This window comes from Neomonachus schauinslandi, chromosome 5 (genome assembly GCF_002201575.2).
Source record: "Neomonachus schauinslandi chromosome 5, ASM220157v2, whole genome shotgun sequence".
NCBI lineage: Eukaryota > Metazoa > Chordata > Mammalia > Carnivora > Phocidae > Neomonachus > Neomonachus schauinslandi.
In genome coordinates this window covers 24804704-24824225 of record NC_058407.1, presented here as the reverse complement: position 1 = coordinate 24824225, position 19522 = coordinate 24804704, and the positions used below count along the sequence as shown (strand labels likewise).

Sequence of the window (19522 nt, the reverse complement as noted above, 5' to 3'; positions counted from 1 at the left end):
GCTTTGGGTTGAGCTCCCGCCGGCTCCACGCATCTCAGTCTGGGTCAGTGGCCCCACAGCAGTGATGGGAGCACGAGACGAAAAGTGCAAACACGTGGAGCCCCTTAGACCTTGGCTCAGAGCAGCATGGTGATCCCTTCTAGTGAACGTTGCGTTGGCCAAATGGAATCGTATGGTCAAGCCCAGATTTCAGTGGGGTGGGAAGAAAGCACTCCATTCTCGTGCACTGCTGTACGGTCACTTGGATGGGAGAAGGAGGGAAAGCTCGAGAACATTTCATCCTCCTAAGTTACGCCCAGAGAACACGGTTCCCATACCTGGGGTGGGAGTGCCATGAACAGGGATCCAGGCAGCGTGAGAAGCTCCAAGGAGTCTTGGCTGGTAGAAGCAGTAAGTGTAAATACATTCAAATACACGAATAGGTTTCTGTCGTCCCATCTGGAACATGCTGGTTTGAGTCCGTTAACGGGCAGGTGGCTGACCGCCTTCCTCCTTGGTGCGTGAGCCAGAGGTCCAGCCCCCCTTCCCTCCAGACCTCCAGACCCACGGGCAGCCTTCTGCCCTTTGGAGCGGGTTCCTCTGAGCATCTGCTTAAAGTTTCAAAGATATTTTAAAGCTTACTGTCTGAAGCCTTTGGCCAAAAGAATACCCCCCAAAATTAGAGATGACTGTTAGCAATTCTTAGTGCCAATGATGAGAAGCAAGCTTGTGGCTCATCCACAAATAATCGGAAGGTTGGTTCATATTAGGAACCCAGGCCAGTGAGCTGCCGCACATCATAGCAGCTTTGCTTACAAGACTTATGAGATGCAGGGGCGGTTTTGATCTAACAGTGACATGATTTACTGTCTCACAGACCCAGTGGCCATTGTGGTGAAGATTGATTTCTGTAAAGACTGTCTCGTTTAAAGAGCCATAAATAAAATGCCTTATGGGGTTTTGGAGAACATTCCTAATCTGCTTTCCTTTAACTGAAGAGCCCATGGTTGCTTAGAGAAAAAATAAAACGTGTTCTTTTGGCTAAACATGTGAAAAGGAAGAAGGAAGTGAGTACTTATTGGATGGTGAGGTGCTTTCACATCCATCCCCATGCAGGAGAAAAGTAACTTGTCGGGCGCCTGGGTGGCTCAGTTGGTTGAGCGACTGCCTTCGGCTCAGGTCATGATCCTGGAGTCCCGGGATCGAGTCCTGCGTCGGGCTCCCTGCTCAGCAGGGAGTCTGCTTCTCCCTCTGACCCTCCCCCCTCTCATGTGCTCTCTCTCTCTCTCTCTCTCTCTCTCATTCTCTCTCTCAAATAAATAAATAAAATCTTTAAAAAAAAAAAAAGTAACTTGTCAGTCTGAAAGCTGCCACTTTAAGAAGAATGCATGAGGGGGCATTGTGGAATTAACACAAATATTGGCCCAAAGCGGTCCTTGAAGGAAGTTATCCTGGCTACCAGGTCTCCTGGACTCACACACCTTGCTCAGTGCCCCTCAGCTTCGGCGTCTCCTTGTTGCTCTCATTGGGGGGTGAACCCTAGTTCTCTCCGGCTTGGTCCCCACTCCCAGCTTGCCTTTGAAGCTTTCTCCAGCCAGAACCCAATTTTCTACCCTCTGGTCGTCCCTGGCGTCCTCAACCCAGCACCCCTCAGCTCACTCCCATCCTGCCCAGATTAAGAGCCAGGGCACTTGATGTGTCCAACCGTGACAGGTGACCTGAGGTGCAGCTTTCGAGGCCAGACCAACCACCTCTTCTTTCCTCATGTAACGAACGTGGTGGTTTTTTTTTGTCTTCGTTGAGAGGATTTATTTTTATTTTTTAAATTTTATTTAAAATTTAAATTAACATGAGTTAACATGCAGTGTTAGATTAGTTTCCGGTGTACAATATAGTGATTCAACAATTGCAGACACACTCAGTGCTTACCATGATGAGTGCCCTCCTTAATCCCTGTCACCTACTAATTTAATGACTGTGGATAAACTACATGCATTAGTAGTACTAGCAGAATCAGTACCCATTGCCATGAAAGTCCTTAAATGTCTGAAGATAAGGAACTGACTGGGGGAGTGGGGAAAAATTTCTTCAAGAAGGCTCCCTTAGAACTGGGTCGTCACAGGTAAGTAGGAGTTTACCAGGCTCCAAGGCTAGGGAACAGCATTTTAGACAGAAGGAAGAGCACTTACAAAGTCCACACCAGAGTCAAAGGAAAAGAGAGTATTTTCTAATCCTCTCATAGCAGGGAAAAAATGGTTTTCCCATTGGAGCGGGTGTGGCCGTGGGTTTGATCTGCTGCGTGACAAATGTCTGGGGAAGCTAAGGGCTCTTCACGTGGCAGTGGTGATCCTTCAGTTCACAAACCTTTGTCCGCTGGGCCCCTGCGACATGTGGGCACTGTGCTCGGTTTCGAAGTCCTGGGGAGACACCAGCAACCTGACAAAGACCCTTCCCTGAGCAGCAGGGCAAGTAGTTAGGCTGACTGATGGAGCCCAGCCCCGTCCCTAAACGCACTCATCCTGGGGTCCGGATTTCACAGCAAATCACGGACGCAGAGACTGACCAACAAAGGACTTGAGAGTCTGAGCGGGAACAGACTCTAGTGTTAAGAGGGGACTCGCTGGAATGGGGACTCATCGTGCAAGTGGGCAGTTCATTAATCCCTCTTTGACGTACCTTAGATGCCACCCCGCGGCCGGAGGGGACATGTGTCGTGACTACAGGGATCACGGGGCTTCCCTGTATTTCTGAATCGTGGCTGTTTACAAAAATGCGTCCAGAAGGCACCTGAGTCCGAGTGGCCTGTGGGGTCGAAGCGCAAGTGGCGTTCTGTTGGGTTCCCGGGGGGAGGGAGGGCAGCAGCTGAGGCGTGCGTCCCGAGGCCCCCCCCATCCTGGGTGGGCACCTGTGCTGACAGCTCTGACCTGGCCCCCTTCCCCCCAGGTATGGAGAGTGCAATCACACTGTGGCAGTTCCTGTTGCAGCTGCTGCTGGACCAGAAACATGAGCATCTGATCTGCTGGACCTCCAACGATGGTGAATTCAAGCTCCTCAAAGCAGAAGAAGTGGCCAAACTGTGGGGCCTCCGGAAGAACAAAACGAACATGAACTATGACAAGCTGAGCAGAGCCCTTCGATACTATTATGACAAGGTAAACCCTCGACCTTCTGGGAGACGGTCTCGGGTGGGTGGCGCACCACCTGCATATTTCCCTGGTGAAAGCAGATAATCGTGGACCATGAAGCAAATTAGAAACATCAAATGGAGGCAGTTGATGCAGGGTTTTCTGGTAGAGGAGAAAGCTGTGCCATAGGGATTTTTTTTTTTTTTTTTCTAGAAGTCCTTTGGGTATTCCTGTGGGTCGAATTTTGTTCCCTCCACATTTTCCCTTATGGTTGCGGCAAACCTTTGCTAACGACAGAAATTAGTCGTAGAGGTTCTCCGGCCTCCCTCATGGTCAGTTGCTTGAGTGACAGAACAAATGTGAAGATCTAGAAAGTCTGTGTATCCCGTCTGGTTTGTAGTTCACTCAGACGGGTCTTTCCTGGGAATTTGGTAGCCTGGGCAAGTTATTTAACAGCTCAGGGCCTTGGTGTCCTCCTTTATATGAGGGGGATCATAATAGTACCATCTCGGGATTGTTATGAAGATAAACATGTTCAGTGCTTAGAACAATGCTTGCTACCACCCCAGGGTTTTCACCTTCGTGGGAAATTTCTCTAATTAAAAGAAAAGCCGTTTTCCTTTTTAAGTCACAGAGAGGAGTCAGAGTGCTTTGTTAAGTGGTAACACAGCCCAGTTGCCAAGCAAGGACAGTTGGGGTGAGTTTTAATGCATTTCTGAAAAAGCAGTTAATGTGCCTGCTAGGGCAAAATTATTGCTATTTAGAGGTAATCATTTCAGGCCTGTAATTTTGGCCATCTCTGCGTGGATCTGTTGTTGCTGTGTATTTAGCTTCATAGATGTAAAGACTTAGAGTCCTAATAAGGGTAAGCTTTTGTTCTGGTTTTGCTGTTCATATTGAAAGATGAATTAAAAGCTGATTTAAATATCAGTTCCTGATCTATCTTTAGTGCCTGCCTTTTGCCAACCTCTTTGGAATTCAAGACAGAAGGATTACACATTTCAGGAAGTGGAGACATCATTAATTATAAAGTGTTCCTTTATATGATCATAATTACATATGATTATGTCATTGAAATGTTAAAGGTGCTTTCCTTTAATGTAGCAATTAATTAGTCCTGGCTTAATGCAGAGTCCTATGAAGAAGTAAAAGCACTTCTTGCAAATTGCACCGTCTGAAAGACTTGCAGATGGTTTATTGTTTTGCGTTTTCCCCCAGGTTCTGAGTTACACAATGGGAAGGGGGGGGGCGGGGCTCTGAAGGGAAACAGTCATCTTGCCTGTTGGCAGGGTGCCTAAAAGCCTGGCTTTGAGACCAAAGAAATGTCATTGTTTTAAATCAAGGCGTCAAAGATAAGGGGCCCTGCCTCCGTATCTGTGACTCGGTTCTACCTCTCCTTGTGACCCTGCACACTGGGGCTGAGGATGGTGCAACCTCAGCGGGAAGGGAGACCGTGGGCTGGAAATGAGTCCTCAAAAGACCCATAGAGCCATCGCTATGCAGACTACACCCGATCTCCCTTGGGCAGACTTTCTGGATTTCTGGGGACAGCAGTTTCGGGGCCTTCAGTCACCCGGCGTGCTTTGGTACCTTCTGTGTGTAAGGCTCCGTGCTGCGGGGCACTTCCCGCTCTTTGTCCCATTTAAACACACAGCCCGGAGCTGGGCCCACTGCCTCTCCTTCTACACGCGAACACCGGACAGCCGAGGGCTTCCAGGAGAAACCCGCCCAGGCTCCCGCGGCCAGGAGCCATAGCATCAGATCTGACCTGGGCGTGCCGACCTGCGTTCCTGGCCACAAGGCACACGCCCTACCTTCTGGGCCATTCGTTTTCTTTGCCTCCTGAACACCTGAGTTGCAGGTAGGCAGTCGGGTAGCACAAAGGTGATTTTCGTTTATTAGCAGCCCTGCCGTGCACTGTGAGTCCGGTTGAGCCCAGGGCTCCAGTGGCCGCTGTGGCCTCCTCACCCCCTTGTCCCTTTCCTCTCCCACCGGCGCTGAGCTTGAGGTTTGGCCGCGTGACCTTTGAGCAGCCCGCTGGTGAGAACGGTGAGGGCGGGAGCAGCTCTTGTGCAGCGTGTCACGCAGTCATGGCCACCAAGGGAAGACGCTTTCTGTCCTTCCTTCCGCGAACACGGTACCCATGTGTGTACCCGGTGTACTCACATGTACCCAATACACATGCATGGGCACTGTATGTGCACACACTACATGTATGTATACACCACACGTGTGTGCCGTGTACACATGTACGCACACGATGTCCACGTGCATGCATGCAGCATACGTGCTCACATACACAGGACAGGCATGTGCACAACACGCATGTGTAGCCCATATGTGTGCGTGTACGTGCACATGCTCATGTGCGTATGTGCACGCAGTGTGCGTGTGAGTGCGTGTAACATACATGCGTGTGCGCGCAGTACACATGTACACGATACACATGTGCACACGGGCATTTGAATCTTTCTCATGAAGTGCTCTCAAGTGATGAGTAAGTGTGATCGTTAGACTCCTGATACTGTTTAAAATACAAAGGGAGGAAAGGAGAAAGGGCAGAGGATAACGGAGAAGAGAGGAAGGGGGAAAGGAGAGGGGAGAAGGGGGAGAAATGGCAAAGGTTACAAAGATTATAGGTGATTTTACATTTCATGATGAACACTTTCTAAAAAGATTTTATTTACTTATTTTAGAGAGAGAGAGAGCCCGCATGCGAGCAGGGGAAGGGGCAGAGGGAGAGGGAGAGAGAGAATCTCAAGCAGACTCCGTGCTGAGCACGGAGCCCGATGGGGGGCTCGATCCCATGAGCCTGAGGTCATGACCTGAGCCGAAATCAAGAGTCGGACGCTTAATCGACTGAGCCCCCCAGGCGCCCCCATGATCAACACATCTTTCAACTTTGCCAGTGTTACTCTGTGACTACGTATATACATGGAGCCATAAGAAATTGCCAACATATGACCATTTTTGACCCACAGAAATGGCAGTCTCACATAGTTTGGTTTCTAACCCGAGAGGCAGAATGGAGGAGGGTCTGTGAAGGGAAGTCCTGGCCGCACATTCCTCCGTGTGCCCCATCCTGCTCCGCAGGCACTCCTCATGGTTCCCTGGCTCTCAGCGTGACCCTCTCTGCCTCTCAACATCCTCCTCAGTCCCCTCCGCCATCCTCCAGGCCTGTCCATCTGTCCATCCCCCCCCATCTCCCAAAGGACACTGATCCAGAGCCTGCTCTGCATGTGGCATAAAGTTGGTGACTCCCTAACTTGACGGCTGCGTTCTTCTCTCCCATTGGCTTTTCTGTCCGTTGCTAGCTAGCATCTCGTCACTGTTGGCTGAAACTGCCCATCCCTTGGTGTGTCCTGATAAGGAAGTTTTCCTGCAAGCATGAGAAGATCATTATTTTTTGTTGTTGTTGTAGGTTATATTTTTAGCTCATTCCAGAATACTAGAAATGGACAGAGGGAAAAAAAAGGGGGGAAATGTGTGCAGTACTTTGTAGAAGGCATTGGAGCAGAATAATGTATGGGCTAATTGTATCTGCTTGGGGCTGAGACCTGATCTTTAATCATCATTCCTCAACCGCGCCCCCCCCCTTCCATCATTATAGCAAAGTGGTTAATAGCATGAACTCGAGGCTAGACTGCGGGGTTTAAATCCAGCTCCATGACTGTGAGTGCTTTGCCTGATCCCTCTTGGTCTCGGCTTCCTTCCTAAAGTGGGCATGATAGTAGAGCTTGCACCATGGGGCGGTGGTGGGGGTTAGCTGAGTTCACACATGGTCGGTTCTGAGAACCGTGCTCAAAGTAAAGTAGGTGCTACAGAGTATTAGCCAGAGGAATGATCCAGATGATATTTTCTTCATCACTAATTTGAAAAATTCAGACCTGTGTACCACCTTCCGAATGAGCACACCCAGAAGTCGGGTGAGGTCAGATCCTGGGTGACTAAGGATGGATGACCACAGTTTCTTTACCCCACTGCCTATCTTTATATATGGAGGCTCTTCTGAAATTCAGTGACTAAGATGCTTGAATATTTAAATGATGCGTCCTTGCCCCCCTGAGGGGCACCTTTCTCTGTGCACCCCCAGTTGGAGTAGCCAGCAGGGGCTTTGCACTCAGCGCTGTCTGGGCTAGAGTCTGGCGGTCCCTCAGCGCCTGAGCGACCGTTCCCCCATGGGAAAGGAAGCCTCATAACAGCACCTTCCCTCAGCGGGTGGTGTGAGGATTAAATGTGAGCACGCGTACGAGGTGCTCAGCACAGCGTTGAGCACCTGCTAAGTACACCCCCGATGCTTGTCACTTCTGTTATCTGGGTTTATGAAACTCCCTGCATTGTGTGACGGTCGCCTGTTTATATCACCTCACAAAACCGTCTTCACCGTGGTCTCCTGGTTTACCCCCTTTTGTTGCTCTGGCACCTTCTATAGGGTCTGGCGCCTAGGAGTTGCTCAGTAAATGTGAAATGAAAGCAATTGGATAACCTAATGAGGTGGACACTACCCAAATACAAATCACTTTTATAATGAAAGGTGACATTCGGTAACTGCTAAACTTGGAAACACAGTGTCACTGCCTTGTCCTGGATTCGGGTCCTAGGATGGTCGTAACCACAACGTGTGTGGCTTAGAATAACAGAAATGTGTTGTCTCACGGACGTGGAGGCCAGAAGTCCAAGATCAATGTGTCAGCAGGGCCGTGCTCCCTCTGGGACTCTGGGTAGATCCTTCCTTGCCTCCTCCTAGCCTCTGGTGGGGGCCGTCTGTCCTTGTGTCCGTCGGCTAGCACCTGCATCACTCCAGTCTCTACCTGGCTTGGCACGTGATGTTATTCCTGTGTGTCTCCGTGTCTGAATTTCCCTCTTCTAAGGACACCAGTCCTACTGGATTTGGGACCACCCTTATGACCTCCTCTCAACTCAGTTACGTCTGCAAAACCCGATTTCCAACGATCACATTCACAGGTACGGGGGGGAGGGGGTTAGGACTTCAACATTTCTGTTTGGGGGACACACTTCAATTTGTCATATGTATGTATATTTCAGACACTGCTAGGCTTTCATTTAGACTTACAGAATTACAATTGATGCCACACATTCTGAAGGAAAACTGCATAACATGGAAGACAGCTAGACTCAACGACAGGTGTGAAACTAGGTTCTATGACAGGTGCGTCATGCCGCGCCTGCCACATGCCAGGCACTGGGGCCAGGTCCCCAGGATGGAAGCAAAGATGAAGGAGTCACCTCCTGCTCTGGAAGAGCAAACGACTGAGAGAGGACTTAGTTGGGAAGCAAAGCCCACCCTGATGGCTCCAATCCTGGCTTAGCAGAGGCTGTGGTGGCCTCTGGGGTTCCTTCTTCCGCCTGCCTGTCTGTGGATTGCCCATCACAACATGCCATTAGGGAAGGCTGGAGGGTCAGGAGTTTGAAGCTAAGCACTGACAAGGACCTGGGTCCCCCACTTACAGCTTTTGAAGAGGCTGCTGGGCAAACCCAGGTAGAATTCCAAGAAAAGAGTAATGCCCAGGCCAGGATGCGGCATGTTTTATTCCTCAGGCGTGGACCGAAGGCCCCCCCGTCAGCTCGGAACATGCAGGTCGAGGGAGGAGACTACACCCAAGCCCGTGAGCACAGAAAGCAGAGCTGGTTCGAGCCTGCGCAGTTCAAAATCACCCTCCCCAACCAGCTTATTTCCTGCAGTCTCACTGTACGTCCTGGGACGTGGCTTTGTTCATTGTAGTTCTGATGGTCGGAATTTGGGGAGGGGGGGTATGGTTTGTTTTTTTATCTCTTAGAGTGAAATGGGGTCTTCCAGAAGGTCCTTCTACAACCCGATGTAACAGTAAGGGTCTCTTTCAGAGATTGGCTTTGTTAACGAGATTGACAACTCTTTTTCACTCCTTAACAACTCAGACGTGGTTCTTAAACCTCTCATGGTGGAGTGGAGAGGAGAGTGGGGTCAAAGCCCAGAGCTTGCCTATGAGTGGCCCCGTGAACTGCCCAGACCCATGGGCCCAAGCTTGAGGGGCATGAGGCGCTGCTGGGATCCCCCCCTCCCTTTTTTTTTTTTTTTTTTTAAAGATTTTATTTATTTATTTGAGAGAGAGAGCACATGAGAGGGGGGAGGGTCAGAGGGAGAAGCAGACTCCCCGCCGAGCAGGGAGCCCGATGTAGGACTCGATCCCGGGACTCCAGGATCATGACCTGAGCCAAAGGCAGTCGCTTAACCAACTGAGCCACCCAGGCGCCCGGGATCCCCCCCCCCCCTTGAGTAGCTTCTGGGAGGTTTTTAGTTCTACATCTCTCTCTAGTAGACATTGTCTCACTCTTTCTTTCACCTCTGCTTTTTTTCTTCCCAGGTTCAGCCGTACCTTTGAAAACATACCAGCCACAGAGCCATACCCTTGGATGGCTCTGTGGCTCGTTGGGCAGACAGACATGCACAGGCAGTTATAACAGAGTGCTAGCCTGGCCATGATACCAGCATCTTCCAGGACAGGGGAGGGAAGTAAAGGCAGAGAGAAGGACCCTGGAGGTCAAGACACCTGCCCGGGCCCAGAGCAGTGAGAATGGGTTTACCAGGCTGAACCAAGTTGGGAAAGGATGTACTGCCAAAGGGAACAGCATGTGCATGAGGCAGGGAGTTCCCAGGGTTCTCCAGGGAATGAGGGGGACATGCTGTGGGAAGAGTGAGTGGGGCATGGCATGTGGAATGTGTCATGCGGAAGAGTTGGAACTTCATGGCAACAGCTGAAAGTGGGAGAGTGCCGTGGTCAGATTTGCATTTTAGAAATAAAAATCTTTATCTCCCCATGCTCTTCTTGGCATTGATGGTGTCCCGCTCTGCCCCCCGCACCCCCCCCTCCCCAAGCCCTGATCTTTTTGGCCGATTAGCACATACAGAGTTCTTGGGGCTGGCTGAGTTGGCCCCGAGCTGGCCCTGTGGCACCTTCAGGTCAGGGCGTGTGTGCCCCTCCCGGGATCTGCCCGCGGGTGGGGCTGCGGCTTGCGCGGCTTGCACGGCTTGCACGCGGGGCAGCTGACTTCCCGGAGGAAGCTCCAGCCCCAGACTCTGAGCTAGCTGCAGGAGACCTGGAAGCTGATGCAATCCCTCGTCCTTTTCCGTCCAACGGAGCTTTTGTCCTTGTTGTTGTTGGCGGTGAGCATCCGTCCCAGGGGGAGGCTGAAAGCTCTGCCAGCTCTCTTCTCATCAGGAGATTGCAAATGGTGATATGATGAAAAAAAATCCTCTGGTCTCCACAGCAACATCCCGGCTTATCCTTGCAATGTCCCGAACGGTCTCTGCTTAATTGGAAGAGGTTCAGGGGAGAACAGTCAAGACAGAGTCATTGGCAGCATATTCCTGGAAGTAGACCGCGTCACCTTCTTAACTTAATTGGATAATTCATTTTAAATTGGGTGTGCAATCACGACAGGAAAATGTTCGTGTTAATAATACACATCTGAGATCGCCTGGCTGTGCCAAGAAGCCTGGCCCTGGCAGAGTTCTCTAATTCCCCAAAATAAATTTTATGAAGATAAAATGATGTACTGTCTGTCAGAGTGGGGAAAGAACAAAAGTCCAGCAAACATTTGCATCCTGGAACTTTCTAGAAGACTTCTGTTGGGGGTGAAATTCCGCAGAAGACCCATCTCTCCTGGGCCCTGTTCAGGAGTGTTTTGTTCATCAAAGCTGCCCCCCTGTGACCAGCCCTGGCTCTGAGTGTTAAGGGTCTGGTGTTTTTGTTAGGTGTCTTTTTTTTTCCCCTTCCTGTCATGTCAGCTGCTTAGCTGGTTTGAAGTACAACAGATGACAACTGCACTTTTGCTTGGGGGCTGAGGGGATAACCAGGGCCTTTCTGGAAGCTTTTGGTCCTGGAAGCTGCCCAGTGACCTGGGGGGTGGGGGTGGGGGAGCGGGTAGCTGATTGCCTCGTGAAGGTTTTCTAGTCTGGTCACACTGCCCTGGGAGTGAGTGGCTGGCATGAGGGGACCAGGCGGTGGGGGGTGGGGGGCACTGCATGGTGGCTGGGGGTGCTGCCTGTTTTGCACAAGCTTCCAAGCTAGCTTCGTGGTGGCACTCAGTGTTCCCCCAAATAGGGCAGTTGCTAAGAAACACCCAGAGTCTGGGGAGTACCTTCAACACTGTGCTGATGGGGCTGCCAACGCTCCGGCAGCCTGGCCAAATCCACTTACGTCAGGCTGTTGCCCAAGCCCACACTGGTCTGCCACCATGGGTGTTCCTACCTCTGTGCAGCTTCTAGCTGCAGGGAAATTCACTGGCTGTGTAGACAAACTGACAAAACCCCTACCAGGCACAGCCTACCGCCCACCGCCCACCCTCCGGCCCAGCTGCTCCTCTGGGCCGCCTCCCCTCCCCCCCTCCCCCTGCCCATGCTCTGACAACAGTTTACCTCAGCTCCTACCCCCGATCTGTGACATAAGGAGAGGAAGCTCACTTGTATGGAGGATTTGTCTTAAGCCAGCACCGTGCTAGATATTTTTACATTTATTGACTCATTGCCTAACATGTGAAATGCCTGTCGTCATAGTTGGTAATGGGCCCATTTTAGAGGTAGGATACTGAGTTTCAGAGATGTTAAGTAACAGATCCAAGATGAAGCCGCTGGTGGGCAGCAGAGCTTTCTGTCTACAGCGCTTCACCGCAAGGTCAATGCTCAGAATCATGAAGCTGGAGGATCACACAGCTACAGAGCCTTGGGCCCACCAGTGAATCCCCCATTCCTAATATTGCTGATTATCGCCCAAGGGCAGGCAGAGAGAGGAGACCAACCCCTGTTTGTTCAAAATGACAATGGAAAAACGGCTGGCAGCGTTCTCTGAGCCAGCTGAAAACGGGAGGTTTGGCAGCCCCAGGAGCACCCCCCAAACTTCCTAGATGGCCAAGCGACACTTCCTAAAGAAAGCCAGATCCGAGCACGGCACCCCTCTGCCTGTGTGCCTGCCCAGTGTCCTGCAGCCTCCTGGAAAGACTCCAAACCCCCTTACCATCTGGCCCCAACCAGACTGCCTCTCCCACACCACCCCCGCCTGCCACCCTCTCTCGGCCTCTACTCAGACCTCCTCCTTCCCCAGGCTCTCCCTCTGCCTTTCCTGCCTGGCCCGCTGCAGCTCATCCTCAGGCGCCTCCCCGCTTCTCCTCCACCTGATGTCTGCACTTGGTGTTGCCTTCACTCTGTCCACCATCCTTGTCCTTGCCTTGCCGATCGGGTGCTGGTCTTCCTTACTGTGCCCAGCTCTGTGCAGCGCCCGGCAAGCAGTGGTGCCAAATGAATGCAGGATAGACGCGCATGAAACAAGCAAACAGGCTTCCCTGTAGCATAAAAAGAAGTCTGTCACCTCGGAAGGTCAGCACTTGCAAAGGAGCTAAGAAACCTGCCCTGCCTGCCTGTCCTTTAGCAAGTGAGGACCCGAGGGGGAAGTGAATGTGCAAGAAAATTGGTGGCCAAGCCGGGGTGAGAACGTGCTCTCAGACCACCTTCGGCTCCCAGCTACACTCCCCCCCCCCCCCCCCCCGCGGAAGTGGCTGCTCAGAGTCATTGTGGGCAGCTCCCTGCCCGGCCAAGCATGTGCTGGGGGAACAGTTTTAAATTTTGTCTTGTTAACACTCCAGAGGCCTTTAATAAAAATACCCTTGAGTGTTGAAAGCGAGCCAGCAGCGAGACAAGAGTCTCAGTCCAGGAGAAGCAGCCACGAGCCCGGAGGGGGTGGAAAAATGCTCTCAGTGCCCAGTCCTGGCGTGGGCGTCCTGCCAGGCTCCCCTTGTGTGCCGGCCTTCGGGATGGCACGTTCCTCGGGCAGCGAGGGTGAGCAGCCGTGCCATGTCAGGCTGGCCGGACTTGGAGAGATGGTTCACACTGCAGTCTAGCAGTGCCAGAGAATAGAGAAATCTCAACCCAAACCACAGAGAAACCTCCCCCAGGAGTCAGCCAATTCTAAGAGTTGGAGCTCTTTATTGGCAGCACGTTATTCTTAGAAGTTGGAAGTGGGGTGTGTGTGCGTGTGCGTGCTCCCGACTTAAGCTTCAGCCAGAGGACAGCCCAAGCGTCACCTGTCTCGGCGGCTGCGTGCGGGAGGCCAAGCCCTGGGGAAAGGCCGTGCCCCCTGCTCCGCCGGACAGTCTTCGGGAGAGGATATGTTTCCTAGCGTTGCCGTAACAAAGTACCACAAACTCGGTGGCTCAAAACAACAGAAATTTATTCTCTCAAAGTTCTGGAGGCCAGAAGTCCAAAATCAAGGTGTCCGCTGGGCCATGCTCCCTTCGAAGGCTCTCGGGGAGAATGCTTCCCTGCCTTTTCCGGCTTCCGGTGGCCCCGGCAGCCCTCACTGTCCTCGGCTGGGGCTGCAGGGCTTCAGTCTCTGCGTCTGTCCCTCTCCTCCTCCTGTGCATTCTTCCCTGTGTGTCTCCCGGAGCCTTTCCTCTTGTGGTGAGGGCACTAGGCATTGAACTTAGTGCCCACCCTAACTCCGTGCTGATTCTGTCCCCACATCCTTAACTGGTGACGTGTGCAAAGATGCTGTTTCTAAATAAAGTCACATTCTGAGCTTCTGAGTGGAAATGAATTTGGGAGGGCGGGGGGTGGGTACAACTCCCTGCTGACGGGAAAGACTGGCCCAGGGAGAGGCAGCTCAGGTTGCTGGGTTGGAGTCCTTCGAGGGCTGCTCCTTAGGGTGGCAGGTGTGAGGTGAGCCTGCCCACAACAGATTCATAGCAGAGCTCAGTATGGCCCCAACTGCTCCGTGTCCCCGTGGGTTCAGGTGGCAGGGAGTGGGAGGGGGGCAGATGCAAGCAGAAGTCAGATGCTTGCCGGATTCCCTTCCTTTTCTCTTCCTCCGAGCCTAGCAAGGAGCCTTCCGTATGAAAGCATCTTAAATGCTGTTGAAAGAATGCTTGCTTGTTACAGAGGAGGAACTTGGAGCATGACTCCTACAGTGAGAACTTGTTCTAACTTTGGAGAGAGGACAGTCAGGTTTTGTGTCGGAAAGAGTGAGTCAGCCAGTGGTCTGGATGGGAACCCAAAACAAGGAGCTGAAGCCAGGGTGTGGCTGGGAACCTGTGGCCTCGAGACTCATCACTGCTACTTTCTAGTTTGTGACGTAAGCTTGGCGCCTCAGGTCCCTCATCTGTAAAATGGGTATCAAAATGTTGTAAGGATTGTATGACATAATGAGTAGAGCCTTCGGGAAACTATGAAGTGAATATAAGGAATTTAGACGATTTGAGGGGCGCCTGCCTGGCTCAGTCAGTGGGACGTGCCGCTCTCTATCTTGGGGTTGTAAGCTCAAGCCCCACATTGGATGTAGAGATTACTTAAAAATAAAATCTTAAAAAAAAGACCCTGTGCAGTATTTTTGTTCTGCTCTTAGAGGTGAGCAAAGGGAGGCCTCTAGAAGTTCAGTACCTTTCCCAGGTCAGTTCACCCAGTGCTGGTTCCATTTAACGCCTGGCCCATCAAGACCCAGAGATGCTGGTCCGTGCTCCCCGTGCTCCCCTATGAGCACTCTCGCTGCTCAGCAGGGGCCACAGCTGGGCTGTGGATGCGGATACCAGCTGCCTGTTGTTTTCCCATCCGCCTTGTCTCTCGAATGTCCCCCACTTCCAGGTAGGCTTTGATGTCCGCTGCCGTGGAGCCGACGGGTTCCTGGGGCCTCCTGCAGGGCGCTCCCTCAGAGCAGGCACTGCCTCTCCCCCTGGGGTGGACAGAGGAGGCTCTGTTTCCAGCAAAGGAACAGACTAGGGAAAGCTGGTCTTACGAGGAGCTGGGAGGGATGTGGGACGTTCCTGAGCACAGACCTTGCTTCCTTAGCATGGAGCTGCTTTCCCAAGCACTTGTTGGTTACCCCACGATTACTCTGGAATGCAGAGCCCCGGGGTCCTGGCGGACTGACTTGACCAGCAGCCTCTGAGGCAACGGCAGCTGCTTTCTGGGAGAGGGTGTGGCGGTGGGGCAGAAAGGGCTCCCGCGTTGGTGCTTGCTCCGGAGAAGTGGTTTAGCTTCAGCTCCGCCTGTGACAAGCTGCAGGGTCTGGGGCTAGTAAGCTTTTTAGAGCCTGCTGCTTTTTTGTAAAAAAAAAAAAAAAAAAAAAGCTTGTTTTGACAACTAATGCATATTAAACACATGTTATTTAACGTGAAAATGCAGAGAAGCAGAAGAGAAATATTACAGATCCCTGGCAATCCTACCACCTTTACATCTTTTAAGGTTAATTTTTTCTTCTTTTATTCAGTATATATAGTTGTTTCATTAAAACAATGGACGCCTTCTTTGGAAAAATGTCTGTTCATGTCTTCTGCCCATTTCTTGGTTGGATTCTTTGTTCTTTGGGTGTTGAGTTTGGTAAGTTCTTTATAGATTTTGGATACTACCCGTTTATCGGAGATGTCATTTGCAAATATCTTCTCCCATTCTGTCGGTTGTCTTTTGGTTTTGTTGACTGTTTCCTTTGCTTTGCAAAAGCTTTTTATCTTGATGAATGCCAATAGTTCATTTTTGCCCTTGCTTCCCTTGCCTTTGGCGATGTTTCTAGGAAGAAGTTGTTGCGGCTGAGGTTGAAGAGGTTGCTGCCTGTGTTCTCCTCTAGGATTTTGATGGACTCCTGTCTCACATTTAGGTCTTTCATCCATTTTGAGTCTATTTTTGTGTGTGGTGTAAGGAAATGGTCCAGTTTCATTCTTCTGCATGTGGCTGTCCAATTTTCCCAACACCATTTGTTGAAGAGACTCTCTTTTTTCCATTGGACATTCTTTCCTGCTTTGTCGAAGATTAGTTGACCATAGAGTTGAGGGTCCATTTCTGGGCTATTTTGTTCCATTGATCTGTGTGTCTGTTTTTGTGCCAGTACCATACTGTCTTGATGATGACAGCTTTGTAATAGAGCTTGAAGTCGGAATTGTGATGCCGCCAGCTTTGCTTTTCTTTCTCAACATTCCTCTGGCTATTCAGGGTCTTTTCTGGTTCCATACAAATTTTAGAATTATTTGTTCCATTTCTTTGAAAAAAGTTGATGGTATTTTGATGGGGATTGCATTGAATGTGTAGATTGCTTTAGGTAGCATTGACATCTTTACAATATTTGTTCTTCCAATCCATGAGCATGGAACGTTTTTCCATTTCTTTGTGTCTTCCTCAGTTTCTTTCATGAGTATTTTATAGTTTTCTGAGTACAGATCCTTTGTCTCTTTGGTTAGATTTATTCCTAGGTATCTTATGGTTTGGGGTGCAATTGTAAATGGGATTGACTCAGTGAGGGAGTTCATTTTTGCCCTTGCTTCCCTTGCCTTTGGCGATGTTTCTAGGAAGAAGTTGCTGTGGCTGAGGTTGAATAGGTTACTGCCTGTGTTCTCCTGTAGGATTTTGATGGACTCCTGTCTCACATTTAGGTCTTTCATCCATTTTGAGTCTATTTTTGTGTGGCTGTCAAAATGAACCTCCCAAAAATGAACAACCCTCCTACACTGTTGGTGGGAGTGCAAGCTGGGGCAGCCACTCTGGAAAACAGTATGGAGGTTCCTCAAAAAGTTGAAAAAAGAGCTACCATACGACCCAGCAATTGCACTACTGGGTATTTATCCCAAAGATGCAAATGTAGTGATCCGAAGGGGTATGTGCACCCCAATGTTTACAGCAATGTCCACAATAGCCAAACTATGGAAAGAGCCAAGATGTCCATCGACAGATGAATGGATAAAGAAGATGTGGTATATATATACAATGGAATATTATGTAGCCATCAAAAAGAACGAAACCTTGCCATTTGCAACAACGTGGATGGAACTAGAAGGTATTATGCTAAGCGAAATAATCAGAGAAAGACAAGTATCATATGATCTCACTGATATGAGGAATTCTTAATCTCAGGAAACAAACTGAGGGTTGCTGGAGTGGGGGGGTGGGAGGGATGGGGTGGCTGGTGATAGATATTGGGGAGGGCATGTGCTATGGTGAGCGCTGTGAATTGTAAGACTGTTGAATCACAGATCTGTACCTCTGAAACAAATAATACATTATATGTTAAAAAAAAAGATAATAGGAAGGGAAAAATGAAGGGGGGGGAAATCGGAGGGGGAGACGAACCATGAGAGACTATGGACTCTGAGAAACAAACAGGGTTCTAGAGGGGAGGGGGTGGGGGGATGGGTTAGCCTGGTGATGGGTATTAAAGAGGGCACGTTCTGCACGGAACACTGGGTGTTATATGCAAACAATGAATCATGGAACACTACATCAAAAACTAATGATGTAATGTATGGTGATTAACATAACATTAAAAAAAAACAACAACAAGGGACGCATCCCGTGAGTGCTGCTTTTTTCACCTAACATGCATTGAAAGGCATGGGGAAATGTTAACGCTGTTTTGTCCTCTAAAATAGCTACGTAGTTTTCCACTCTGAGGCCCTCCCGTTATCTAACCCACCACTGTGGGACAGGAAATTGGGTCTCACCTCCCTTCCCACCAACAGCCTCGACTTCTTCATCTTTAAAATGGGATCCCAGCGCCCGTCTTGCCAGGTGGCTGTGCAAGTTTGGTATGTGGTAGGCGCTCATAAATGCTTGCTTCTTTCCCTGACCCTTTCTGGCCACGGGTTCCTTTCATGCAGGGTCTCTACCGTGATGAGATGAATGTCCCTCAAAATCAATCCATCCCTCTTCCCCTGCACAGGGATCTTGGTGACGGGCGCTCAGGGCCAGCAGCCCGCATGGCCCTCCCTCTGGGGCCCCACCACAGCAGAGCCTGCAGAGCTGGGCTGCTCCCTCCTGTCTGGGCAGTGCGTGTCCTGCTCTGAGCAGCGTCGGAGAGCAGCGGAACCCAGCTGGGGTGTCTGCTTAGTGTCTGCACCACTTGCCGGGCTGGACATGCTGCCTTTCTGCTAAAGCTGCCATGGCCTTCGGAGCGGGACACTTGGATTTCACATCTGCTGCCCCCAGGGCTGGCCCCCTCCCTCGCCCCCCCGATGCCTAAATTAATTGGTGTGAGGTTTCCTTCACAGTGCATGTCAAGGGCTGGCCACGCTAGGCATGATATACGGTAAGCCTTGTGTCTATTTTTTGTCTGAACCCAACTAAATAAAACATCATGTTTCCCCTGTTGGTCGAGATACATAAACCAGATGTAATTCTGTCTGCCATACGCCCCAACATGGTACCCAGGACCGTGGACGAAGTGAGGGGAATATGCACAGCTTTCTAGGAGGTTTAATTTGGACTATTCACTTGCCACTGGGGTGGATAGGGAGTGGATTTTATGTTTTATTTTGTTTTTGCTTAAATGGGAGGATAAAAATACGAATACTAAGAGCTACTGTGTATTGTGGGCTTATCATGTGTGCCTGTTATCAGTGTTCTGCTAATAAGCTTTATATGGATTATCTCATCCAATCTCATGAGGCAGGTGGTAGATCAGTCCCCATTTTATAGATGGGGAAACTGAGGCACATGGCTGGTAAGAGGCAGTTGACTCTAGAACCACTCCTTAGAATCCCCCTTGGCAGCCTTTGTGACAGAGTCAAGCGGGGATTTACGGAAGGATGTACCACTCTCCTCTGCAGCCCCCGCTGCTGTGGGATTAGGAATAGGCCGGGCTGTTAGGAAGAATCTCCTGCACCACCTTTCCTGCTGTGTTAGCGAGCCACTGACATTTCTCCATTTTGAGAACAAGATAGGAGAGTTGCAGAGTCAGAGGGCAGGGGTCCTGCGGGTCCTGGAAGGCCTCACTTGGTGGGAAAGCCAGGGCGCAGTAGCCATAGTGATGGGGAACCCGTAACTAGTCTGTCTCCTCCTGGGGCCGCGAGCAGCCTGGGGAGAAACCTGAGACGTCTGAGCGCTGGAAAGTCCAGTGCATGACCTTAGATCAAAATCGGGGTGCCAGGCCAGAGCCAACACAGGTGGCACATATTTGCTGCGTACATGGATACGTGAAATCCAAGTTTATTAAGCTATCACAGGAGATATGGGGTTGTAGGGTTTTGCTTATGGCCCTCGGTGTCTGTCTGGGAATTTTCAGTTTGAAAATGCCAACCAGAAAGCACATGCAGTTAGACAGCTGGGACACACTCACGGGGCGCTTGAACCAGCCTGGGGATCAGTCAGCCACAGAAAATTGTGTCTCTCATGGGGTGAAGCCTCTGGTTTCCTGCCTGGGTCAGTTCTCATTACAGTACAGGCATTCATTCAACAAACATGGAGCTAACTTAGTAGTATTGTCATAACATCAAAATTAACAAGGTAAATTGAATTCCTCGAGCATCTCTTCATTACCTAGCACTGCATACAATTTTTTTTTTTTCAAGATCACAATACTTAATAGACACATTTCTAATTTATGCACTGGATAGCATTATTTACGCAGGCTCCTTCTTTCTCTTCAGTGGGAGGAGAAGGCAGAGTTGCTTGT

At 50.4% G+C, this 19522-nt stretch overlaps 1 protein-coding gene across 2 annotated transcripts in view; it reads left to right on the top strand.

Moving 5' to 3' along the window:
• ELK3 (ETS transcription factor ELK3) overlaps positions 1-19522 on the top strand; it is a 69799-nt gene that overhangs the window by 25644 nt on the left and 24633 nt on the right. For both annotated transcript variants that reach the window (XM_021687538.1, XM_021687537.1), the window contains exon 2: positions 2923-3131. In XM_021687538.1, coding sequence (XP_021543213.1) covers positions 2925-3131 — 207 coding nt within the window. In that variant the 5' untranslated portion in view covers positions 2923-2924. The remainder of the gene's footprint in view (positions 1-2922; positions 3132-19522) is intronic.